The 22,055-nt window shown below is 46.7% G+C and overlaps 1 protein-coding gene across 23 annotated transcripts in view; it reads left to right on the plus strand.

Moving 5' to 3' along the window:
• The window catches only part of RBFOX1 (RNA binding fox-1 homolog 1), a 2,416,982-nt gene that overhangs the window by 2,008,521 nt on the left and 386,406 nt on the right, over positions 1–22,055 (plus strand). For 4 of the 23 annotated variants that reach the window (XM_060406061.1, XM_060406062.1, XM_027961658.3 and 1 more), the window contains exon 1: positions 6,930–7,288. The exons of the other annotated variants lie outside the window; for them this stretch is intronic. In XM_060406061.1, coding sequence (XP_060262044.1) covers positions 7,202–7,288 — 87 coding nt within the window. In that variant the 5' untranslated portion in view covers positions 6,930–7,201. Of the gene's footprint in view, positions 1–6,929; positions 7,289–22,055 lie in introns of those variants that run through there. 23 annotated transcript variants of the gene reach the window in all.

Below are 22,055 nucleotides of genomic sequence, written 5' to 3' on the forward strand. Positions count from 1 at the left end.
AGGGCTAAGTGTCTTCTCATCCCAGATCAAATGTTGAAAAGGATGACAGAGCCAGGATCCCAACTTGGCCTCTACAGGTATGGAGCTCATGCTTTCTCATGGTACCCAGACCCTTCCGGGTGAGTTGAGATGACCTTGGAAATCTGAAGCTCTCAATGGTATGGAGACCGCCAGCAAATGCAATGTGTAAATGCAGCTTCACTCTTACTGGTCCAAAACCATTATTCCGTCAGTCATTCTCTCAGGAAGCATTTTAGGAAGCTTCATTTGTCTACTCGGCCTTTTAGTCATTGGGTAAATAAGCATGGGGACACTTCCCAGGTAGCCCTAATAGTAAAACAAAACAAAACAAAACCCGCCTAAGAGAAGTGAGAGATGTGGGTTCCATCCCTGGGTCGGAAAGATCCCCTGGAGGAGGGCATGGCAACCCACTCCAGTATTCTTGCCTGGAGAGTCTCATGGGCAGAGGAGCCTGGTGGGCTGTAGGCCATTGAGTCACAAAGAATCAGACATAACTGAAAAGACTTAGCACTGCATGAATAAGAATGAATAACACGCTTCCTTCGGTGAGCCAGTCTACCTACTTGAAGGAATCATCACACGTAAAAGAATCATTATTATACAATATAACATGATTTTAGCACACGGGTGATGGTACAGTTAGTTCTGCCTGGGGTGATGCAAAAGGTTTTGCAGGAAATGTGCCTTTGACTAAGGCCAGTAATGTTAAATTACAAAGAAGGAAGGGAGACAGGGAGAAAGGAAGGAAAGAAGGGAGGGAAAGAGGGTAGTTCTGCATAGCAGGCAAATTTGTAAGGAGTGGTGGATTCGTGAAGGTGTTTGGCAAAGGCAGCTCAGTGTGGTTTGCAGAGAAGTGATTGGTACAAGGAAGGACAGTGTGTATTAGAGGATGCAGCTGGGAAAGGAAAGCTGAGGGATATGGCAAAAGACCTTGAAAACCGGTACAAAATTCTCTGTCACCCAACCTGGCCTGGAAATGGGGTGTGTGCTAAGCGGCTTCAGTTGTGTCCACCACTTCCTGGCGCTATGAGCTGTATAGCACACCAGGCTCCTCTGTCCATGGGATTCTCCAGGCAAGAATACTGGAGTGGGTTGCCATGCCCTCCTCCAGGGGATCTTCCCAACCCAGGGACTGGACCAGAGTCTTTTAAGTCTCCTGCGTTGTCAGGCGGGTTCTTTACCACTAGCGCCACCTGGGAATGGGGAGGTGTGGGTCATTAATCTGCATAGATCTTCCTCAGGAGATAACGACTGTCAATACCCGCAAGATAAAGAGTATGATTATTGTCAGAGAAACACTCCATTCCCTGCGCGTTTTGTTTTGTCTTGTCTGATGGTCATTTTTCAGGAAGCAGGTAACGGATGATGGGGATGGTCACAAAGGCTCCTGATCAGGGGGTGTGTGGGGCGGGGTGGGGGAGGTGGCTCTCTCCCAGACTTCAGGGATTGTTGAGCCAAGGAAGTGTGTGCCAAAGGTTCTAGATCTTCCAGGCTCTCAAGAGATCTTGCAGATATACAGTGTATAGACGGTACTTCCGTTTAAACATGCCCGCTCCTTTTCGTGTTGTGACGTCAAAGCATCATCGCTGTTGTTGTCGTCATCATCCCCGTTAGCACGTTCATCCTCATCGTCCCCTATAAACTGGATTTGGTCCACGAGGCAGCAGTCGGCTCTGTTGGCCAATAGCAGCCGTAAGTCAGGAATCAGTCTTTGCTGAGTGCTCCCCGATCCCATCCTCCAGCCAATCCTTGTGCTTTCTGTCCTTTTTCCTTCTCTTACATGAGTGTTGAGACTTGGGGTAGCTGCTGCTCGGAAGGGTTGGTGCTGGCTGGTCACCCTCGTGTTGGCTCTCAGGATCCAGGGAAAGAGTTGTCCTATGTGATAGCACAGGAAGAGCCTTCTGGGGTTCCCTCACGGTCCAGTGGCTGAGACTCCTTGCCCCCAATGCAGGGGCCCAGGTTCATTCCCTGGTCAGCAGGCAACTAGAGGCCATGTGTCACAGCTAAAACCCAGTGCAGTCAACTAAATAAAATAAATAAAAAATGTTTTAAATAGAAAAACTATTAGAAAAAAAAAGAAGAAGAAGAAGCAGCATTTGAATCCAGGAAAGGATAAGAGAGGTCAGTAACCATGAAGCAAGTGTCTTATTGCACAGCAGAAATGAACACAAGATTGTAAAGCAATTATTTTTGTTGTTCAGTCGCTAAGTCATGTCTGACTTCACTCTGTGACCCCATGGACTGCAGCATGCTAGCCTTCCCTGTCCTTTGCTATCTCCCAGAGTTTGCTCAAACTCATGTCCATTGAGCCAGCGATGCTATCCAGCCATCTCACCCTCTGTCGTCCCCTTCTCCTTTTGCCTTTGATCGTTCCCAGCATCGTGGCCTTTTCCAATGAGTCGGCTCTTAGCATCAGGTGGCCAAAGTATTGGAGCTTCAGCATCAGTACTTCCAATGAATATTATACTCTAACTTAATAAAACATAAAAAAAAGAAAGGATTTGGATAAAGATGAGAAAAACCATGGCCTGTGAGGCAAACCTGGCTTTGACTGTTTTTGTATGACCCTTAAGCTCAGATTGGTTTATATAATTTTAAACGGTTGAGAAAAACTAAAGAGAATATTTTGTGACAGGTGAAAATGACTGGAAATTCAAATTTCAGAATCCACTTATGCACTGTAATCATTTTCATATGAAAATGGCACAGTTTTGAGTAGTTGTAACACAGAGAGTTGAAGGTTCACGACATCTAAAATATTTGTCACCTGCCCATTTTCAGAAAAAAAGTTTGCCCTCCGCTGCTTGCGACTGCCAGCATGCTAATGGTACATGGCTCTTGGTTTGAATTCAGTCTATCATTCATTCCCATGTTTGCTACCCACTGAGAAGGCAATGGCACCCCACTCCAGCACTCTTGCCTGGCAAATCCCATGGATGGAGGAGCCTGGTGGGCTGCAGTCCATGGGGTCGCTGAGAGTTGGACATGACTGAGTGACTTCACTTTCACTTTTCACTTTCATGCATTGGAGAAGGAAATGGCAACCCACTCCAGTGTTCTTGCCTGGAGAATCCCAGGGGCGGGGGAGCCTGGTGGGCTGCCGTCTCTGGGGTCGCACAGAGTTGGACACGACTGAAGCGACTTAGCAGCAGCAGCAGCAGCCAGGACTATATCTCTTGTCCTTTGCCTCTTTTTTTTTTTCTTTTTTTCTCACTCTCTCTTTAAATTCCTGCAAGATACTATGAGCTTAAGACACCAGTACTAGACACTGTAGCTACCTGTTTACTGTGAGCCAATGGGAAGTGAAGATACAGAGAATATAGTGCCTGCTTCTCTGTCCATGGAGCTTTTCCTGCCAAGAATGCTGGCGTGAGTAGACATTCCCTTCGAAAGATCTTCCCAACCCAGGAATCGAACCCAGGTCTCCTGCATTGCAGGCAGATTCTTTACCATCTGAGCCACCAGGGAAGCCCACCTTTTAGTGGAAGAAATGGACCCACAAGCAAAGAGCTATGGTCCAGTCATATTGGATGCTTCCCGTTTGGGAAAACAGAACACTTGAGAAAACAAGAGGTTTTGGTTAGTGATCATCATTTATTTCCATGTTGTATTATTTCATAAAGTTTGGTGGATGGGTTTTGAAAAAGGAAACATTCAATTCACACAGCTTCACAAATATAACTACTACAATCATAGATGACAGTTGTATCTAAATATAAAATCAGAATCAGAGGAGATGTGAGTAACAGGACTGGAGGTGGCGAGAACAGGAAGATGAAAACACAGATACTCCCGTAGTACAGGTCAAAGGAATGGACAGAGCTGAACCTCTTATTGGGCTCTGACCTCGCAGCCAAAGTGAAAAAGGGTCACAAGACAACAGGCCTTTATTTTCAGAGAGAGGGAAAGGTATGCTAAACGCTCAGGAGCAGAAAAGCTTTTGTGGCTTAGAGTTCTTACAAAGAAAAGAGAAAGCACCTTTTGCAAAGGAAACGGTATCTATCTATATGTTCTGGTTGTATAGGCACGACTCATTTCATTGTGCTTCCCAGATGCTGCGTTTGTTGTTTAACAGACTGAATGTTTATGACAACCCTGAGTCAAGCAAGTCGGCGGACACCGTTCTCCCAACAGCACTGGCTCACCTCACATCTCTGTCATATTTTGGTAACTCTCACTGTTTCAGACTTTTTCATTATTTTCCATTTGTCCGTGTCTGTGATAACTGATTTTCAAGGTTACGATTACAGCTCGCTGAGGATTCAGATGGTGGGGAGCTTCCCTGGTGGCTCAGAGGTTAAAGCGTCTGCCTGCAATGCAGGAGACCTGGGTTCAGTCCCTGGGTTGGGAAGATCCCCTGGAGAGGGAAATGGGAACCCACTCCAGTATTCTTGCCTGGAGAATCCCATGGACAGAGGAACCTGGTGGGCTACAGTCCACAGGGTCACAAAGAGTCAGACACGACTGAGTGACTTCACTTTCACTTTCACTTTAGCCTATTTTAACAACAAAGTATTTTTTTAATTAAGGCATATACTTCTTTTAGACGTAAGGCTATCACACACTTAATAGACTATAGTATAGTGTAACCATATCTTTTTTATGCACTGGAAAACCAGAAATGTGCGCAACTTGCTTTATTGCAGTGTCTTCAAGGTCTACCTATATTTCTGAAATACATCATCAAGTTCTTTAAAAAAAACAGCACACACAGTAATATATAGAAGACTCTCATATTTACGTAACTCTACAGTTTCCATGCCATTCCATGCCGTATTTCATTGAGCATTACCGACTCAATGGACATGAATTTGAGCAAACTCCAGGAGATGGTGAAGGACAGGGAAGCCTAGCTGTGCTGCAGTCCACGTGGTCGCAAAGAATCAGACACAACTTAGCAACTGAACAAGTTTCCAAAACACTTCCACAATTTTGCTCATCAGAACCCTCTTGGTGAAGAGGAAGTGAGTATTATCACTTACATAGGAGATTCAGGAAACAAAGTCTAAATGTATACATTTCTGGCCTTCCTGAACTCCTGCCTCCTGGTCCAGTGATTTTTCCATCAGAGACATAACACAATCTGACCCCAGGGCTTTCCAAAATCAGGAAGAGCTCTCCCCGCCCCCAGGAAGCAGTCTCATGGTAAGGCTTCTGTTCTCACTGGTAACTTCTCAGAAGAGCAGTGTTGAAAGTCAGCGTCAAAAGCTAAAGTTAGAAACAGTATCAGGCTGTTAAGTAAGAGAGGGTCAAGGCGCAGCTGTTCCTGGAGCTTTCTGAATCGTAACAGGGTGGCCACTTGGATACATGAGAATCAATTATAGAGAAACCTTGTCAAGATGGCCCCAATTCAGCCTTAAATCATTGCATTCTCTGCCAAACGCTGTCCACTGTCGTTATCTAGAAATGTAATTATGCAACTAAATCAAGCAGCTAAAATTAGTGTAGTGTAAAAACACCTTGGCGATCTAAAAGTGGAGGCATTGACATTTGGATTTAGAAAAAGCCAATAGTTGAATACGTTTTGCTGTGTCTGATGCTCTCCAAGTTTCAACAAAAATCTATATCCAGTGTCAGGTTTCGAGTTCGAGGTGGGAGGTGGCAAGCAGATGTTGGGCTTGAAGGTGATTTTCAGTGATCTCCAGGGCCTTTAGCATGGCCTGAGTAGACTCAGTCTGTGCTCTCAAAACTGGGAAATTCTCCACACTAGCAGGTGCTTTCCTGGGATACATATTAGAAGAGTGACAATCTGAGGCTGTCTTTGCCTTCTACCCGAAGTCAAAGGCGTATCTATACCAGGCGTCCGTAGAGAAACAGGAAACACAGGATAAGAATGCCAAATACATGTCTTGTACACGTTGTGAGAGGATGCCAAGCACTTTTCTTGTCGCACAACCCTATGAGGTAGGGTCTGTTATTATCTCAGTTTTCCAAATGAAGAAACGAAGGTTCAGAGACGCTGAGCAACGTGTTCGGCATCACACAGCTGCCAAGTTGGGACACCCAAGTCAGTATAATTCCACTTCCTGCAATCCCATCTGGGTGTGTCTGTGACCACGTATCTCATGCTGGACCATCACTTGGATGTTTTCAAACATCAGAAAGATCTGAAATACTGGAGTGTATTTCTCATCTGTGGTTTTGCTGTACATTGGGTATGCCTTTAAACTCTCGGAGCAGGGAGTCATCTGATTAATAGATTGCATATTAAAATATAACAACTGAAAGCTCAAAGACAAAGAATGTTAAAACTTTATTTTTAAGGCATATGAAATTATATTACAGAACCAAGTACTGTAATGGATACAGTGGCCAATTAGGAATTAGGAGCCTGGCACTGCCTCTCATGTGTGGAGGGCTGTGAGCGTGCAGTTCAACCAGCGTGAACCTCATTTCTCGTGTGGACCAGGAACTAGCAATAGTAGCTACTTGCGAGAGTTTTGAGAATGAAATTCCAAAACATGTGTAAATAGTTTAGCTATAGTTCTGTGTGCCATAGCACACGCTGCAGATACTTGGTGGTATTATTATAGTTTGGGCACAAGTTGCCCCTTTAAAACTAAAACCAGGGAGAGAGAAAGAGATAGAGAGAGAGACATAGGATAACAAGATAGCATCTTCTTCGTTTCTCTGTGATCAGAACCAGAGGCTGTCTGCGTTCCTCTACTGAGCTTTTAAGTGGCAGCTGATAATCATATCAATTGACATTTCTCAGCTTTCCTCTCTAACCATCCCACACAGACTCCAATTTTGTTTTTTCTTTTTCCCCAAATTCCTTTGGAAAGAGCCCAAATCTGCCAGCCTGACCACCTTGCTCCCTGTCTCTGGGTCTCTCTCACTCTCTCTGAGAACTAAATTAATGAAGAGTATTTGGTTAGTCATGTTAGGCAAGCCGTTCCCAAAATAGAACCTTCCATTTTGGTAGCTTCAACCCTGCAGCTGCTGTGTCTCTCCCTCGTCTGCGAAGAAAACTTTCACATTAAGAGTTGCTGATGCTGGATTTTCTTTCTCTCCCCTCTGAGTGTTGATGAGCTCTGCGCTCCTGACAGCGGCGATCTGGCTCTCAGCTCTGTGGTTCGGAAGAAGTTGGGTCTATAGATTTTTTTTTTCTTTCTTTTTTTTCCCCCAACTCTCCATTGATGCGTTGAGCTTCCGAGGGGATCCCACCTGCCCGTAAAGCATGTTGCCTTCTCAAGGAGTCCTCTTGCATCCCTATGGCGTACCTATGATCGTTCCAGCCGCCCCCTACTTCCCAGGACTGATCCAGGTAATTCAAGGCCACTGCCAGCCAGCAACTTAACTCCAGAGCGCGCAGAGTAATAATTGGAATTTTTATGGTTGAGAAAGCAAACACTTTTAATACAGGAAAAAGCCCTCGTGTAGTCTGAGGGAAGACAGTAGGAAATCAAAAAGATGGATCACCCTAATCTGGCTATTGACATCTCTCATGGTTGAATAAATGGTGTAGTTGAGCTATATTTGCTTGTATTGATCGGGCTGCTGTTTAACATTCATGCCTTTGCTTTGGGAGGTTGACCACGGGGCAAAGGATTTGTTCTCCTTCTCGGCTCTCGGAGGGACTCCGTCTCCCACAGCAGATCCCTAGATGGACTAACTGGTCATGAGGTGACTTGGTTAAGAGCTTTCACCCAGGAAACAGGAGCATGAAATACGCATTAATCCTTAGGTTCCGCTTCCCAGGGTTTGTCTGTTTTCATGGAGGGTACCCCCGCCTTCCCAAACCTGAAATTGACCAGTGGCAGGGAGGCAAAAGGATCGCTGTTTTGATGGTTAATTTATGAAGTTCAGAGATGATACTAGGAATCCCTTACCAGTTGTTTACATCTGAATGATGGCAAGAAAGGAGATGATTGAAACACAAGTTGGTTTCACTTTTAAGGCTTTTCATTCTGTGTTGGGAGAATCATCAAATAAGATATCTGGGGCCTTTTTTTTTCCTTTTCATTTTAAGTGTGTCTTTTAAAGCAAATGTTGGCTTCTGGGTAGTGTCTGAATTTCTCTGTGGAAGACTGACTAATGACAGAGGCTGAACGTCAGAGGAAACCCGGATGTCTTCTTTCGTGGTTTGTTTGAGAGCAGTCATCTTTTTGTTATACATTCTGTATCTCCCTTCTACAAGAAAGAAAAGCTGCATGTAGTTAGTACGTCCTTTTTACCTTCAGTTCTATGCTCCTCCCTCCACGATCTTTCAAAATTCTGCAACACTAGCTCATTAATTCAAATTTCTGAGGAGGGTTCTGGTCAAACCTCCAGTGTCTCCTTTTCTGAATATTGTTGTTACCTCTTGTAAACTGTAAGACTCTTGGCAATTTGAGCCATTAGGGGCGAGTCCAAAACATAGCGAAACATCTTATCATGCCAGATTTATGGTCCCTGATCATTTGGGAGGCTTCTACATTATGCATGAGAAATAATGGGCTACCTGGAGAGTGGTCCTCAACAACGTGGAAACAGTCCATCCTTCCAGGCGTACGCAGGCCAGTGAGGCACTGGGGTCTGAAGTCAGGCTCGGTGAGACACCGGAAAACCTTTTACTTCCGCTGGACATTCGGGGTGAAGGTTAGCGGTTGGAGTTTTGTCAGACCCTGGACCGCCCTATCCGATAAATAATTACAAGCAAATCGTGCCCTTCACTCTATGCTGATTGATGCTGAAATTGCTTTTGAAAGTTCTCATAAGTTCCTGTTATAGATTAAGTGCCGGTGTAGGAAAAATAACAGCACCCACTGAAATGGGTGAATGTAATCAGGCTTAATGGACTCGAGAGCTTGTTGGGAATTAAATAACTATCGATCCGCTGGAATGCTGCTGTCATTACAAAATGCCACTCTGGACGTATTACCCGGGTGATAGATGAGAAGACACACGGGCGAGCTGAGAAATTGGGGAGGCCCGGTTCCCATTCCTTCCTCCTGTGCAGAGCCTTTGAGAAATGGATTCAGTTTCTGGGGGAGAAGAAACAAGAGATTTTACTTGCAGATCGTTGCTGGGATCATGCTTTGTTTTCCCAAGTGACACCTCCAGTAACTAGTTACCCAGAAGTCAGGGAGTGGTGCGGCAGGGGGTCTGAGCCCAGATGCTGTGACAGCCTTCATCTTCTTCCTCTCCCGGCCGCCGTGGATCACACGGAAACGCTCTGGGTGGGGAGAGACTGGCCTTCTTTCCAGTTTTCTGAGACAGCCTGTGTTATTTATCCAGTGGCATCAAGCAACTCAGACACTCCACTGCAGTAACATTTGTAAGTGAAGGAAAGGCAACTCAAAGAGGGAAAAAACTAAGACACACACCCACACCCTCGCCTCTCAGCTGATGCTTCAGGTGATACTAGGTGCCCTGTACTCCCGCAGACTCTATCAGCTTGCTGACCAATTCGTTGATCATGTGGGTTTCCTCCCAGACTCTTCAAGATGGAAATGTGTGTGTGGGTGATTTGTCGCTCAGTCATGTCCAGCTCTGCGACCCCATGGACTGCAGCTCACCACACTCCTCTGTCCATGGGGACTCTCCAGGCAAGAATACTGGAGTGGGTTGTCGTGCCCCCCTCCAGGGGATCTTCCTGATCCAGGCTTTCCCAAACTCACAGACTTAGAGAACGAACTTATGGTTGCCAGCGGGGAGGGAGAGTTAGGAAGTTTGAGATGGACATGTACACACTGCTGTATTTAAAACGGATAACCGATAAGGACCTACTATATAGCACAGGGAACTCTGCTCAACGTTATGTGGCAGCCTGGATGAGAAGGGGCTTTGGGGGGAAATGGATACATGTGTATGCATGGCTGAGTCCCTTTGCTGTCCACCTGAAACTGTCACAGCATTGTTAATCTGCTCTACCCCAGTACAAAATAGAAGTTTAAAAAAAGATGCCAGGGCTTTCCTAGAGGGAGTTAAGGTGCCGCCCACGTCCTCATAATGTGATCAGTGAGACAGTTCCATGATCCCAAATAGAGTGTGTTCCTTCCGCAGTAGTAAGTTCCCTGGGACTGGAGGTATGAAACAGCTGTAGGGGCCACTTGGCAGGGTTGTCTTATCAGAATTTAGGATTCCTCTCACAGTCTTTCCAACATGAAGAACCAGTGATTCTGTGGCCTAAGAATTTCCTTTTCATAACCCTATCAAGTGCCACTTTTTGTTTTCCTATTGCTCTGTTTTTATCTGCTCAGTCCAAGAAAACAAACAATAATTGATCGGACATCATAAGAGGCTTTTAAGAGAGCATCGCCTTATCCTGCAAAGGCAGTGAGCAAAGATGTTTCCTAATAATTCCGAGGACGTGACTCAATAGTATCTTTTGTCCCAGGAGTAGATTCAGTAGCGACTGCTGACCTCATGGGCCATCCCCGAAGAAAGCTAGATGCTTTACCATATTGAATATCCTGAACCCATCTTTTGATGTCTGAACTTGTTGAATAAGATAGCAAGGTGAATAATTATTCCTTCCAGCCATGTAAAGTATTCCAGAGTGACCGTGGAGGATTGGGCTAAACCAGTTTGGACAGTTTTCATGCATAGCAAGAAGCAGAAGAGGAGAAATACTATCAAGCATCAAATATTAACAGTGTATAAACACTGTTCCGTTCCCCTTGGCATAGAGCGGACTGCTGGTATCTCTGGTTAAGAAGAACGAACATGTCTTCCCATTGAACGCCTTTATTCATGTCTTAGTTTCCAGCAAGACCTTGAATGATCAATGAGTTATCTGACCTGAGAACAGCAGATTTGGCAAGTAAATTGTCCGTCAGTCTTGAGTGGAAGAAGCTACCAAGAGAACTTACCCGAGCCATGGACCAGTGGCCGGCCACACAGCGTCAGACGATATCATCTAAACCAGAGTCTTGTAACTGATCAGTCTGGGTGGTGTTTGGGTCAAGTGAGCCCTCGGCTCTGGGTTCAAGTTCAGACTTGAGCCCCTCACTCTAGATATTTATCTGCCAGATATAGCCCTTGCCCATCACTGCTGGATTATTCTCCACACCAAGACAGTTCCACTCTCGTCTCCTCCGGATAGTGCAGATCAGGTCTGGAGACTGTTTTCCTAGACAGAGGACGGTGTAGACACGGCCACATTTGCCTCACCACGCATTTTTTCACTTCAGTCATTCAGTTGCTGCCCACATAGTCCATATCAGGCACTTTCCATGTACCTGGAAACCAGAAGCAGCCAGTACAGCTACTGACTGTTAGGTTCACACCCTAGTGGAAGAGAACCTTAGATAAATATAAAATCCAGATGACAGTAAAAGCACCAGGAAGGCCTGATAGGTGATAAATATTTCATACTTGCTATGTACCAGGCAGGGCTTCCCAGGTGGCATTAGTGATTGGTAAAGAACCCACCTGCCAGTGCAGGAGACGTAAGAGACTCGGGTTTGATCCCTGGATCAGGAAGATCCCCTGGAGGAGGGCCTGGCAACCCACTCCAGTATTCTTGCCTGGAGAATCCCATGGACAGAGGAGCTTGGCTGGCTATGGTCAATGGGATCACAAAGAGTCGGACCTGACTGAAGCGACTGGTATGCATGCATGTACCAGGCATGGTGCTAAATACTTGCATATTTTATGTCAGTTTATCCTAACAATGCAGTTGTCCCCCCGCTTATCTGTGGAGGATGTTGACTTTAAAAAATCTTCAGCAACCTAAAAGTTGAGAGGTATGTTTTATTCAATACTAAGTTTTAGGACTTCAAGCCTGGGCCTCTCCAGTAAGCCTGAGCAAACTGCTCCGAGGAGGCGAGGGGATGAGCCTGGTTATATAGAAGTTTTGTAACAAAGAGCAGGTAGTCTGAGCATCAAAGAGATTATTCTTATTGAAAGAAAAGCAGATATCCCAAGTTAAGGAATTTAGCACTTTTCTATTATAGGAAGATGCAAGAGTCCAGGCTCACTGAGATCATACCTTTAGTATGCGTCTCAGCCATCAGGGCATGGTCCTGTGTTTTCACATCCTGAGCTTCCTCAGGGCTCACCGTAGGGAGTGGCTACAGTCTGCTGGCTGCTGGATTGCAGGCGTTCTTCTGCTTCCCCCAGGGTCACCAGCCACTGATGACTGTGATGTCCTTGTTTACTAGCTGGGCAGGAAATGCTCCATTTCCCAGGGATATGGCCTAGACCCCCAGTGGATGCTTTAGATAGTACTGGACCCAAGATAGATTGTGTTTTTCCCTGTACACACATACCTGTGTGTGTGTGTGTGTGTGTGTGTGTGTGTGTGTGTGTGTGAGTTACTCAGTCATGTCTGACTCTCTGCAGCCCTGTGGACTGTAGCCTACCAGGCTCCTCTGCCCATGGAATTTTCCAGGCAAAAATACTGGAGTGGGTACATACATGTGGTCAAGTTTAATTTGTAAATTAGACACAGTCAGAGACTACTAATAATTAATAATAAAATAGAACTATTATAACAGTTTACTGCAATAAGAAGTTGTGAATGTGCCCCTGGATATCTTACTATACAAGGCACACACTTTTTTTTTTTTTCCTTCCTAGAAGTGTCACAGAAAAGATTCATTCTTAACATAGATCTTAGCAATATTAGCATATGGTTTTGTTGCCTTCCTTATTAGGTTGAGAATGTTTTCCTTTTCATTTCAAGGAAGCACTTGACGGCTTCTCTTTGTCCATCAGAACTGCCAGCATCACTAATTCTTGTCCTTTGGGGCTGGTATTCAGGAAAATCAGGATCCTTTGCACCCGAGCATCACAGTAACTCTGGAGTCAATCTGATAACTGAGATAGTTACTAAGCAACTAACTGTGTGAGATCTTCTGAACACAGGGATGGTCCACATCCTGGACAGGACAGAATGGGACTGGACCACCCAGAACAACATACAGCTTAAAATGTATGAATTGTTTACTTCTGGAATTTTCCATTTAATATTTTAAAGCTGTGGTTGACCTCAGGTAAACCTAGGAGAGCAAACTTGTGGATAATGGTGGTTACCGTAACCAGAAAGTTGGGTTCTATTTATCCTACCATTATCTGTAATTGTAAATCTCCCAAAGCTCTGAAAACCAGTTTTTTTGTGGGGTGGGGGGAATGTTGGCACTAAAATGCCTTTCGGAAGAAAACTTGACCTGAAATGATGTGTTGCTATTTATAGACTGTCTTTATCCCACTCAGTGTGAATATTCATATATTTTGCCACGGGAACTTTTCTGTGTTTGATTTTAGAGTGTTGTCCCAGGCCCTGCTGAGAAAGTTACATAATCTGTTTCTGATGGATTCCCTTTCTGGAAAAGAAAAATCTCCTCAAATCTGAATTTCAAGATAGAGGTGACCCCAGGGGTCTTGGATGAGAAATCACAGTCATGTATTACAATGCCTTTTCTGCATATGGAGGACCTGAACCTGACATTTAGAGAAAGGTCACTTGCCCAAGGTCACAAGGATTGTCTCAAGGATTGTGCCAGAGCTGAGATGTGGGCCACATCTGGGAGACTGGAACCTTTGTTCTTTGTCACAGATCCACTGTCGAGGTGCATATGGAGATATAGGAGAGGGAGACAGTGGATGCCTCTTGAAGTAGGAAAGAGGGTCGTTCAGAGGGGAATGAGGGCTTCCCGGGTGGTGCTGAAGGTAAAGAACCCGCCTACCAGTGCAGGGAACGCAAGAGGTGCAGGTTCAATCCCTGGGTCAGGAAGCTCCCCTACAAGAGGGCCTGGCAACCCACTCCAGTATTCTTGCCTGGAGAATCCCACTTATAGAGGAGTCTGGCAGGGCTGCAGTCCATTGGGTTGCAAAGAGTCAAACACAGTTGAATCAACGTAGCATGCATGCACTCAGAGGGGAAAGGTGGCATTCAAGTCTGGCTGTAGAACATCATCAGACACTCTCTGGGCAAGCAGAGGAGAAAGCCCTTCCTATCAGAGCAGAGAACGTGGGTGAGCTCACGATGCTTGGGTTGGCATATCAAGACAGAGCTTCAGTATCTTCCCCAACCCATTGGCACTGTGTGTCTTGCCATTGTGTAAGTATAGGTCTCAAAAGACAGGGCTCCAGAGGAGCTGGGAGGAATCTCAGAAATGGAGCTTCTGAGCCCCAAATCTCTCTGTGCCCACAGAGGAATGGGCTCTCTAATGCCCTTCTCTGAATCCGGCAGGTGAATGTCGAATTCCCTGGATTTTGAGTCCCAATCGCTATTTGCTATCTTTTCTCTCTGAAGCAGTAAGCTCTCTGAAGGCTGTGTTCTCCACCCTGTACCCCACAGAATTAGATGGCAGCAGAGAAATAAGGAACGCCTTCCCTGACGTGGATAGCAGTGGTAGAGGCAAACCCCTCAACTCTGGATTTGGAAGCAGAAATCAGCATCATTGAATTGGGTGATGTGTCTAATGAGAGATCTGTATACACCTGTGTCGTGAGGTCACAGGAAGGAGGAACACACCCCCTCCCCCAGGACCCTCTCGTCTAACACTGGAAAATGAACATCCCAGGAGACACACTTGCTGACAAACCCAGAGACTTTTGGGGGAAAGGGTGCCCAAGTGGAGAGCTGCAGGGGAAGGGAACGCAGGAGAACTGCTCTGCCGTGCAGTTCGCGTTCTCGGGTTTTACGGCGATGGGTTGGTCTCTGGATTTCCTGGTCAGTCATTGTGACTCAGGGTCCTTCCTGCTGGTTCATGCGTCACTTAGCCAAGATGGATTCCAGCGAGGATTCTGGGAGGTTGGTAGAACTTATGGAGTCTCCTCTCTCCTTTTGACCTTTGCCGAATTCTTTTGGTTGGTAGTAGCGTGTTAGTTCCAAGTTCCTTACCAGGACTTCCTGTTGTAAGGTAACTCATGCAAGTGGTTACTCTCAGGCCTAGTCAGAGTGGGTGATTTTGGTCAGTGGGTCCCCTCACAGTGACACCAAGAATTATCAAACTTCTGGTTTTAGCAGTGGACCAAACGTAACTGGCCCCTGCAGAAAGGTAGGGAAATGTATGAGGAACGTGCAAGGCAGTGGTGTAAACCCGAAGGGAATGAACTTGTTTTGCTCAGCGGCTGGTGGAGCCATTTTCAGATCTTGATATTGCTGCCCTGCAATGTTCTTTACATGTTTGGAATATCTGCTGATTGGGAAAGAAAGCAGAAGGCACGCCTGCATAATGTGAGTGTTGGTGGCGTCATTTACTTCGTGGCTGCTCCATCTTAGTCACCGAGTGACTTTTCTGTACTGCCAAAGAGGCCGTGTCAACAGCAGACTAAATTAAAGAGTCAGGGAGGTGGCAAAGAGAATTTGGCGTCAAACAGGTCCGTGTTGATATATTGGCCCTGGCATTTACTAAGCATGTGGCCTTGAGCTTGTCAATTAACCTCTCCAAGGCTGTTTTCTCAGCTGCAAAATGGAAACAGGAACACCTATCTTGAAGAGTGGTTGTGAGTTTACATGGGATTCATCTCTTTGTTCAACAGTAATTTATTGAGCACCTACTGTATGCCAGGCTGTGAGAAGTGGAGTGAGACGTGGTTGTAGGTGATGAGGCAGAATAGGAAACACACAAGATTCTTTTCAACCTAAAATTTATATCCTAATAGATGGGAAAGGTGGCATTTATACGTATGTGCTTAGTCACTCAGTCATGTCCAACTCGTGCAACCCCATGGACTGTAGCCCACCAGGCTTCTCTGTCCATGGAATTTTCCAGGCAAGAATACTTGAGTATCTTGCCATTTTCTTCTCCAGGGGATCTTTCTGCTCCAGGCATTAAACCTATGTCTCTTGCATTGGCAGGCAGAGACTTTACCTCTAGCGCCACCTGGGAAGCCCATTTATATGTATATATAATACTTATTCTCAATTGGTAAAGAGCCTGGCGGACTACAGTCCATGGGGTTGCAAGAGTTGGACACAACTGAGTGACTAAACCACCACTGTAATGCTTATCCTGTGTTATTCTGAAAGAGGATAGGCATTTAGTCAGAACTCTTTTATCTTTCAGTGACAAGATCTAATTCATAATTGTTTAGAGGGGAAACAGAAAACCTCCACCTTCAGGCACAGTTGAATTCAGAGGCTGCAATGACTCAAGTCAAGTCAGCCCATGACTCCGCAGTAGTTATTCAAACTTGATCTTCATTCACAAATGTACCACATCCAACTGGTGGCAAAGATGGTGAAGTAAATTCTGGCCTCTGTACACTAACCCTGAATTAACTCTCAGACAGAGTTGGTAGTTCAGCTGGTAAAGAATCTGCCTGTAGTGCAGGAGACGCTGGTTCTATTCCTGGGTCAGGAAGATCTGCTGGAGAAGGGATAGGCTACTTACTCAGTCTAGTATTCTTGGGCTTCCCTTGTGGCTCAGCTGGTAAAGAATCCGCCTGCAATGCGGGAGACCTGGGTTCTATCCCTGGGTGGGAAGATCCCCTGGAGAAGGGAAAGGCTACCCACTCCAGTATTCTGGCCTGGAGAATTCCATGAACTGTATAGTTGGTGGGATTACAAAGAGTTGGAAATGACTGAGCAACTTTTGCAGCGTTTTGGGTGAAGTAGAAAAGAATAGCTTCATTGTTTGCCAGGCAAAGAGGGCCACAGCGGGCTAATACCCTCAAGGCAGTGTGTCCAGCCCTGCAGGTGTGTGTGTGGAGTGGGGGGACGGGGACCCCTGTGTGGAGTCTTCTAGTCCACGGATGGGGTTGCTGATGAGGATCAGAGTGCCTGAAGAGGCTGCATTCCTTCAGTCCAGAGATCTTCTGGCCTAACAGTGACCTTCTCTCTGGAATGAAAAGTGCTTTATCAGAAATTAACATCTTTCCATTTGGTGGGAGTTTCAGTATCTGCAAAACAGCTCAAAGATATTGTTATGTGTATCCCTTGAGGGGGAACTCGGACCTGCCCCCAAGGCTGCACTATTGTTTCTTGAATGTTCCTCCCTGGTCTCGGCATCCTCTCTCTTCCCTGGTTAGCAACTGTTTGAACCTGCCCTTTGGAACTCAGGGAAAGGGGCTTTTGTGCCCACGAGCCCCATAGGGTCCAGCTGGATTTCAGTGAGCCCCAGAAACTCCAGGCTGACACCCCAACCCTTCCCAAACTCTTCCCCACCTGCAAAAATTCCAGAGTCAAGCTGGAGGCTGGGGTTAGATCCAGCCAAGCAGGGAGTGAAAGAGCACTCAGAGCTCGCTTATCCAGTTTAGGCATTCTTGTTGTTGAGTTGCGAAAGTGAAAGTGAAGTCGCTCAGTCGTGTCCTACTCTTTGCGACCCCATGGACTGTAGCCTACCAGGCTCGTCCATCCTTGAGATTTTCCAGGCAAGAGTGCTGGAGTGGGTTGCCGTTTCCTTCTCCAGGGGATCTTCCCAAGCCAGGGATCGAACCCAGGTCTAAGTCGTGTCCGACTCTGCCATACCACGGACTGTAGCCTGCCAGGTCCCAATGAAACCGTTTACCTCAGATTGGGACTTGAACCCATGTGACTGGGATTTGAACCCAGCCAAAACCCAGTTTGGAAATTGAACCCACGTGACTGAGACTTGAAGCCAGTCAAAACCCACATTTCCTGGTTTCAGGGCCTAATAAAGCTCAGGTTCTTGATGTTTCATCCCAGAAAGAATTCAGTGAGAGACAAAGTTATAGATACGAAATGGATTTATTCAGATTCAGAGAGAAACACACGCCACAGGCAGAGTGTGGGCCTTCGCAGAGGGTGAGTGTGGCTGTGAAATGTGGTGTGGTTTTTATAGGCTGGGTAATTTCATATGCGAATGAGTGGGAGGATTATTCCAACTGTTTTGGGGAAGGGATGGAGATTTCAAGGATTTGGGCTATGCCCCACTCCTTGGTCTTTTAACAGTGCCTTGGAACTGTCATGGCACCTCTGGATGGATCATTTCACTTGTGATTGAGGATCAAGGTCTAGTCTCGTCTGCCATCTTGATTCTAATTGGTTTATGTTGTATCCTTGGGCCATGTCATTCTTTCAGAGGTTGTGCCCAGCTCCTTTCCGTCCTGCTACACCTCTGAACCTGGGATTGCAAGAATCCAGGTTCTGAACCAGGCAAGAATACTGGAGTGGGTTACCATTTCCTTCTCCAGGGGATCCTCTAGACCCAAGGATCAAATCCACAAGTGGGCAGCCTTTACCATCTCTAGGGGATCTTCCCAACCCAGGGATCTAACCCGGGTCTCCCATGTTGCAGGCAGATTCTTTACCAGCTGAGCCACAAGGGAAGCTCAAGAATACTGGAGTGGGTAGCCTATCCCTTCTTTAGCGGATCTTCCTGACCCAGGAGTCGAACCGGGGTCTCCTGCATCGCAGTGGGATTCTTTACCAACTCAGCTATCATGGAAGCCGCCTACATTGGCAGGCAGATTCTTTACCACTGAGTCACCAGGGAAGCTCAATTTGGGTGCTCAACAGATGAAAAACAAAGCTCTCAGTTCCTTGAGAGGTATTACAGTTGTCTCAATTGTTCAAGCTATTACAAACATCCAAACATGTATTTTCTCCCCCAAACCTTGCCCATACCCCACCAGGGAAGAAATTAGTGGGTTTCTGATCTTACTTATGCAGTTACCTTTTTTTTTTTTGCCAGTAATCATAGTTACCAGACATTCAAAATCACCCAGTGTATCTTGCTTCTCCATACCTGATCAGATGAGTCAAAGGCAGATATGGCAATTTTATGCAGTATTTTCCCACCTAAAGTAATTACAGGAGTGTCTCCCACCAGAGTATGTTTGGGTAATCCGCAGTCTTTTGCAAGTGACACCACCACAATCTAGGAACATACAGATAGCCTGATGAGGACAACACGTAACGCCATAATTGAGGCAAGACAGGAGTTACTCACATCATGCAAACCCATCCCTTCTTTTTATATTAGCAATACCAACGTCAATAAATCTAGAAATAAAGGGAAACTAAAGCCCTCCTTTTAGGAAGTTTGAAATCATGTGGACCTTGCACATCATTCCAGGTGTCTCAATGTGCTCGGAGACGCTAGCAGCTTTCCCCCTTCAGCTGTATAGAGGTGCACTTTTTTTTTTTAATTAAAAGATTAAAGGGACACTGTCAATCTCTTCTGATTAATAGCAGTCCTATAAAAAGGATGTGTTCCTGCTGCAGCCATCTGTCATTCTGATCGTTTTAAAGGCATGCTATATCAGCAAGTATGCTTTTTATAATACGTTGGCATGGGGCAGGCGGGGCTGGAGGGACTTGTGGATTTCACACTCCGCGTTGCCGCTTTGGTCTTCTGCGATCTGAGCCTTTGATGGTGAAGCGGAACCCCCCTCCCTGTCTTTGAAAGGTTGTTTTGGGTAAGTGCTTTCCCGGGCTGACTTAGAATGGAGATACTCGCCCCTATTTATGTTTCTCTCCCGTCTAAAGATAGATCCATCACACTTGCATCCCACCAGCATTCAAGCAGCCAGCTCCTTCACTTGATTAATCACTGAACCCTAAATACTGTCCAGAAGCAATGAACTCAATATTCCGTGGGTCCGTGGTCTTCTGCAAAGCCTATTTCTTTTTAATGTTTAAAATTATTTCTTTTATTGATGTATCGTTGATTTACCATGCTCTCTTGATTTACCTACTCTACATCTGGCTCCAGGAAGCGTGGTGGGTCTGGTGCATTGCTGGCCTGGGAGAGGGTGGCTTCCCTCAGCTGTTACCTTTCATTCCCCCCCTAATCCGCACTGGCTCTCAGACAGGGGGGCGAGATTCAGCGACCGCGGAGGCAGCTGTCTGGTGCGTTCTCACAGTGTTCTCACCAACCACTCTCCCAAGAGCTATTTCTTCTCGTTTCATGAGGCAGCACAATTAAAGATTTAGACCAGAGGATTGAGAGTGTGGAATTTAGACCAGGGAAACCTGAGGCTGGCCATGACCTTCTCTGGGTGATTCTGGGAAAGCTGCGTGACCTCTCAGAGCCTCCGCTTTCTCATCCAGAAAGTGGGAGTAACATTCCATGGACTTCTGCCTCCCGGAGTCAATATCAGGAATAAAAGAACTCAAAGATGATCACACCTGGGGCCCTTGTAGGCCAGCCATGAGGACATTATGCCCAGGGCTGAACCAGAGCTGGCCCTTGGTCCTGTGTCCTGGGGGTTTCACCTCTCTGAGCTTCCGCTGTCTCAGCTTGGTGGCAGGGACAGTCACACCCACTTCGCAAGGGAGCCCTGGGGCTTTAATGCGATAACGTTTGTGAAGCAGCCGTAGCAGCACCTGCTCATGGTGCAGACTCCATCGTGGTTGGCCAACGTCGCCGTTGTCATGGTGTTTCCATCCTATCCTGGGTGGCTGCGGTTTCCTTTGCATATGAAGGTGCTCTCGGTTTGGAGGTGGGTGGGCCTGTGTGCAGCTCTCTGCTTCTGCTGTCCATGGAGATTCCTGTGAACCAGGGGCACAGATTTTAGGTGCAGCTGAACAGAGTGGGGGTGCGATGAGGGATATACCACGCTGGGGGTTGACAGCCTTAGCCCATGGCTTTGGGGGGCATGAGACACACATCCCTTCCCACTTTCTAAGTTGTTAGCCTGGGGAGCTGGGACTACTAGACACCTGATGCCGAACACTCAGTTTCTCTGTACACAGGTGTTGAATTAAACCTCGAAGACAGAGTTTTGGGTGAAGTAGAAAAGGGGGACTTTATTGCTTTTCCAGGCTAAGGGGGACACAGTGGTCTCATGCCCTAGAAACCAAGTGTCTCAGCTCGGGGGAGACAGTGCAAGTCTTACAGTAAAAGAGGGTGTGATCAGCTCACAGTTGGTGGTGAGGTAAGTAATAGTCAGCATCATCAACCTTCAGGTTTAACTGGTCTGGGGTCTGCATGCCTGTGGGTGGCATATCATCATTAATCATTAACTTCTCCCACCTGGAGGGGGTTTCAGTATCTGCAAAACAACTGAAAGGTATTGTACTGATCCCTTGATGAGGAAGCAGGACCCTGTCCCGAGGCTTCTCTTGACTGTTTCTTGCTCTTCCGGCATGCTCCCTTACCTAGTTAACAACTGTTTGAATCTGCCCATTGGAACTCAGGAAAGGTCTTGGAGGCTGAAGGAAGGCTGTTTCCTGTAATCTAAGAAATGGGGGCCTCACAGAAGCCTTGTGTCCACGAGCCCCGCAGGGCCCTGCACGTTGGACACCCAGGCAAGAGTGGAGCAAATCTTTGTCCATTTGCTCTAGTAGAACAGCTGGGGCTGGAACTGGGGCTGGGTGGAAGGAGAGGGGTGGTGGGCTTTGAAGGCGAAGAGAGAAGCCCATCCCCTCTCTTCCATGTGGCCACAGCCTTCTGGGGACAGACTCTTGGGGACCACCCACACCCCTGTTCCATGCGGCTCCTGGCACACTGTGGGCGCTTAATAAATGCTAAATAATAAGAATAGCTCCCATCTGTCAGTGCCCGGTGGCGGAGAGGATGTTCGAGCACAGGACAGCCGACTGGCACCGGGCAGCTTGTGAGAAGCCTTCAGGGAAAGACGCAGCTCTGAGTCAGTCAGAGGGCTTCTTGCATCCAGGGGTCAGCTGGCCCTACGACTCATCAGAACCTGGGCCAGTTCATTAAGCATGCAGGGGTCCACTCTGAACCCCAGATCATCTCCATCAGAAGGTAGGGAGCAGAGCCGAGTGACCTGTGTGCCTCACAGGCAATCTCGGGTTTCCCACATGCGGCTGGATGCAGGAACTGGTGTCGACTGACAAGGCAGGGGCTTTGTTAGGGTTTAAAAGGGGCCCTGGATCTGCCCTCTGAACAGACGGCGTCATAAATTCATACTTCCGTCATTTTCTTGGAAGAAAATGCCTACTGGGCTTTGCGCATTTAGTTACAATAAAAACAACAGCAGCTGCTTGTTTTTAGGCATTTACTACGTACCAGGCCATGTGTAAGGCATTTCACCTACAGCATCTGACTGAAGCATTGTGGTTTGGAGAGGAGAAAGCAGGTGGACAGAGTGCTGTCAGGATGTGGAATCTGTGGCAGGTGACCTGGTTCATCTCCTTCCTGCAGCTGTGTGACCTTGGGCATTACTTACTCCCTGTGTGACCTCGGGCAGGGATCGTCATGTCTCTGGGTGGCAGTCACCTCGCA

Source organism: Ovis aries, chromosome 24 (genome assembly GCF_016772045.2).
Source record: "Ovis aries strain OAR_USU_Benz2616 breed Rambouillet chromosome 24, ARS-UI_Ramb_v3.0, whole genome shotgun sequence".
NCBI lineage: Eukaryota > Metazoa > Chordata > Mammalia > Artiodactyla > Bovidae > Ovis > Ovis aries.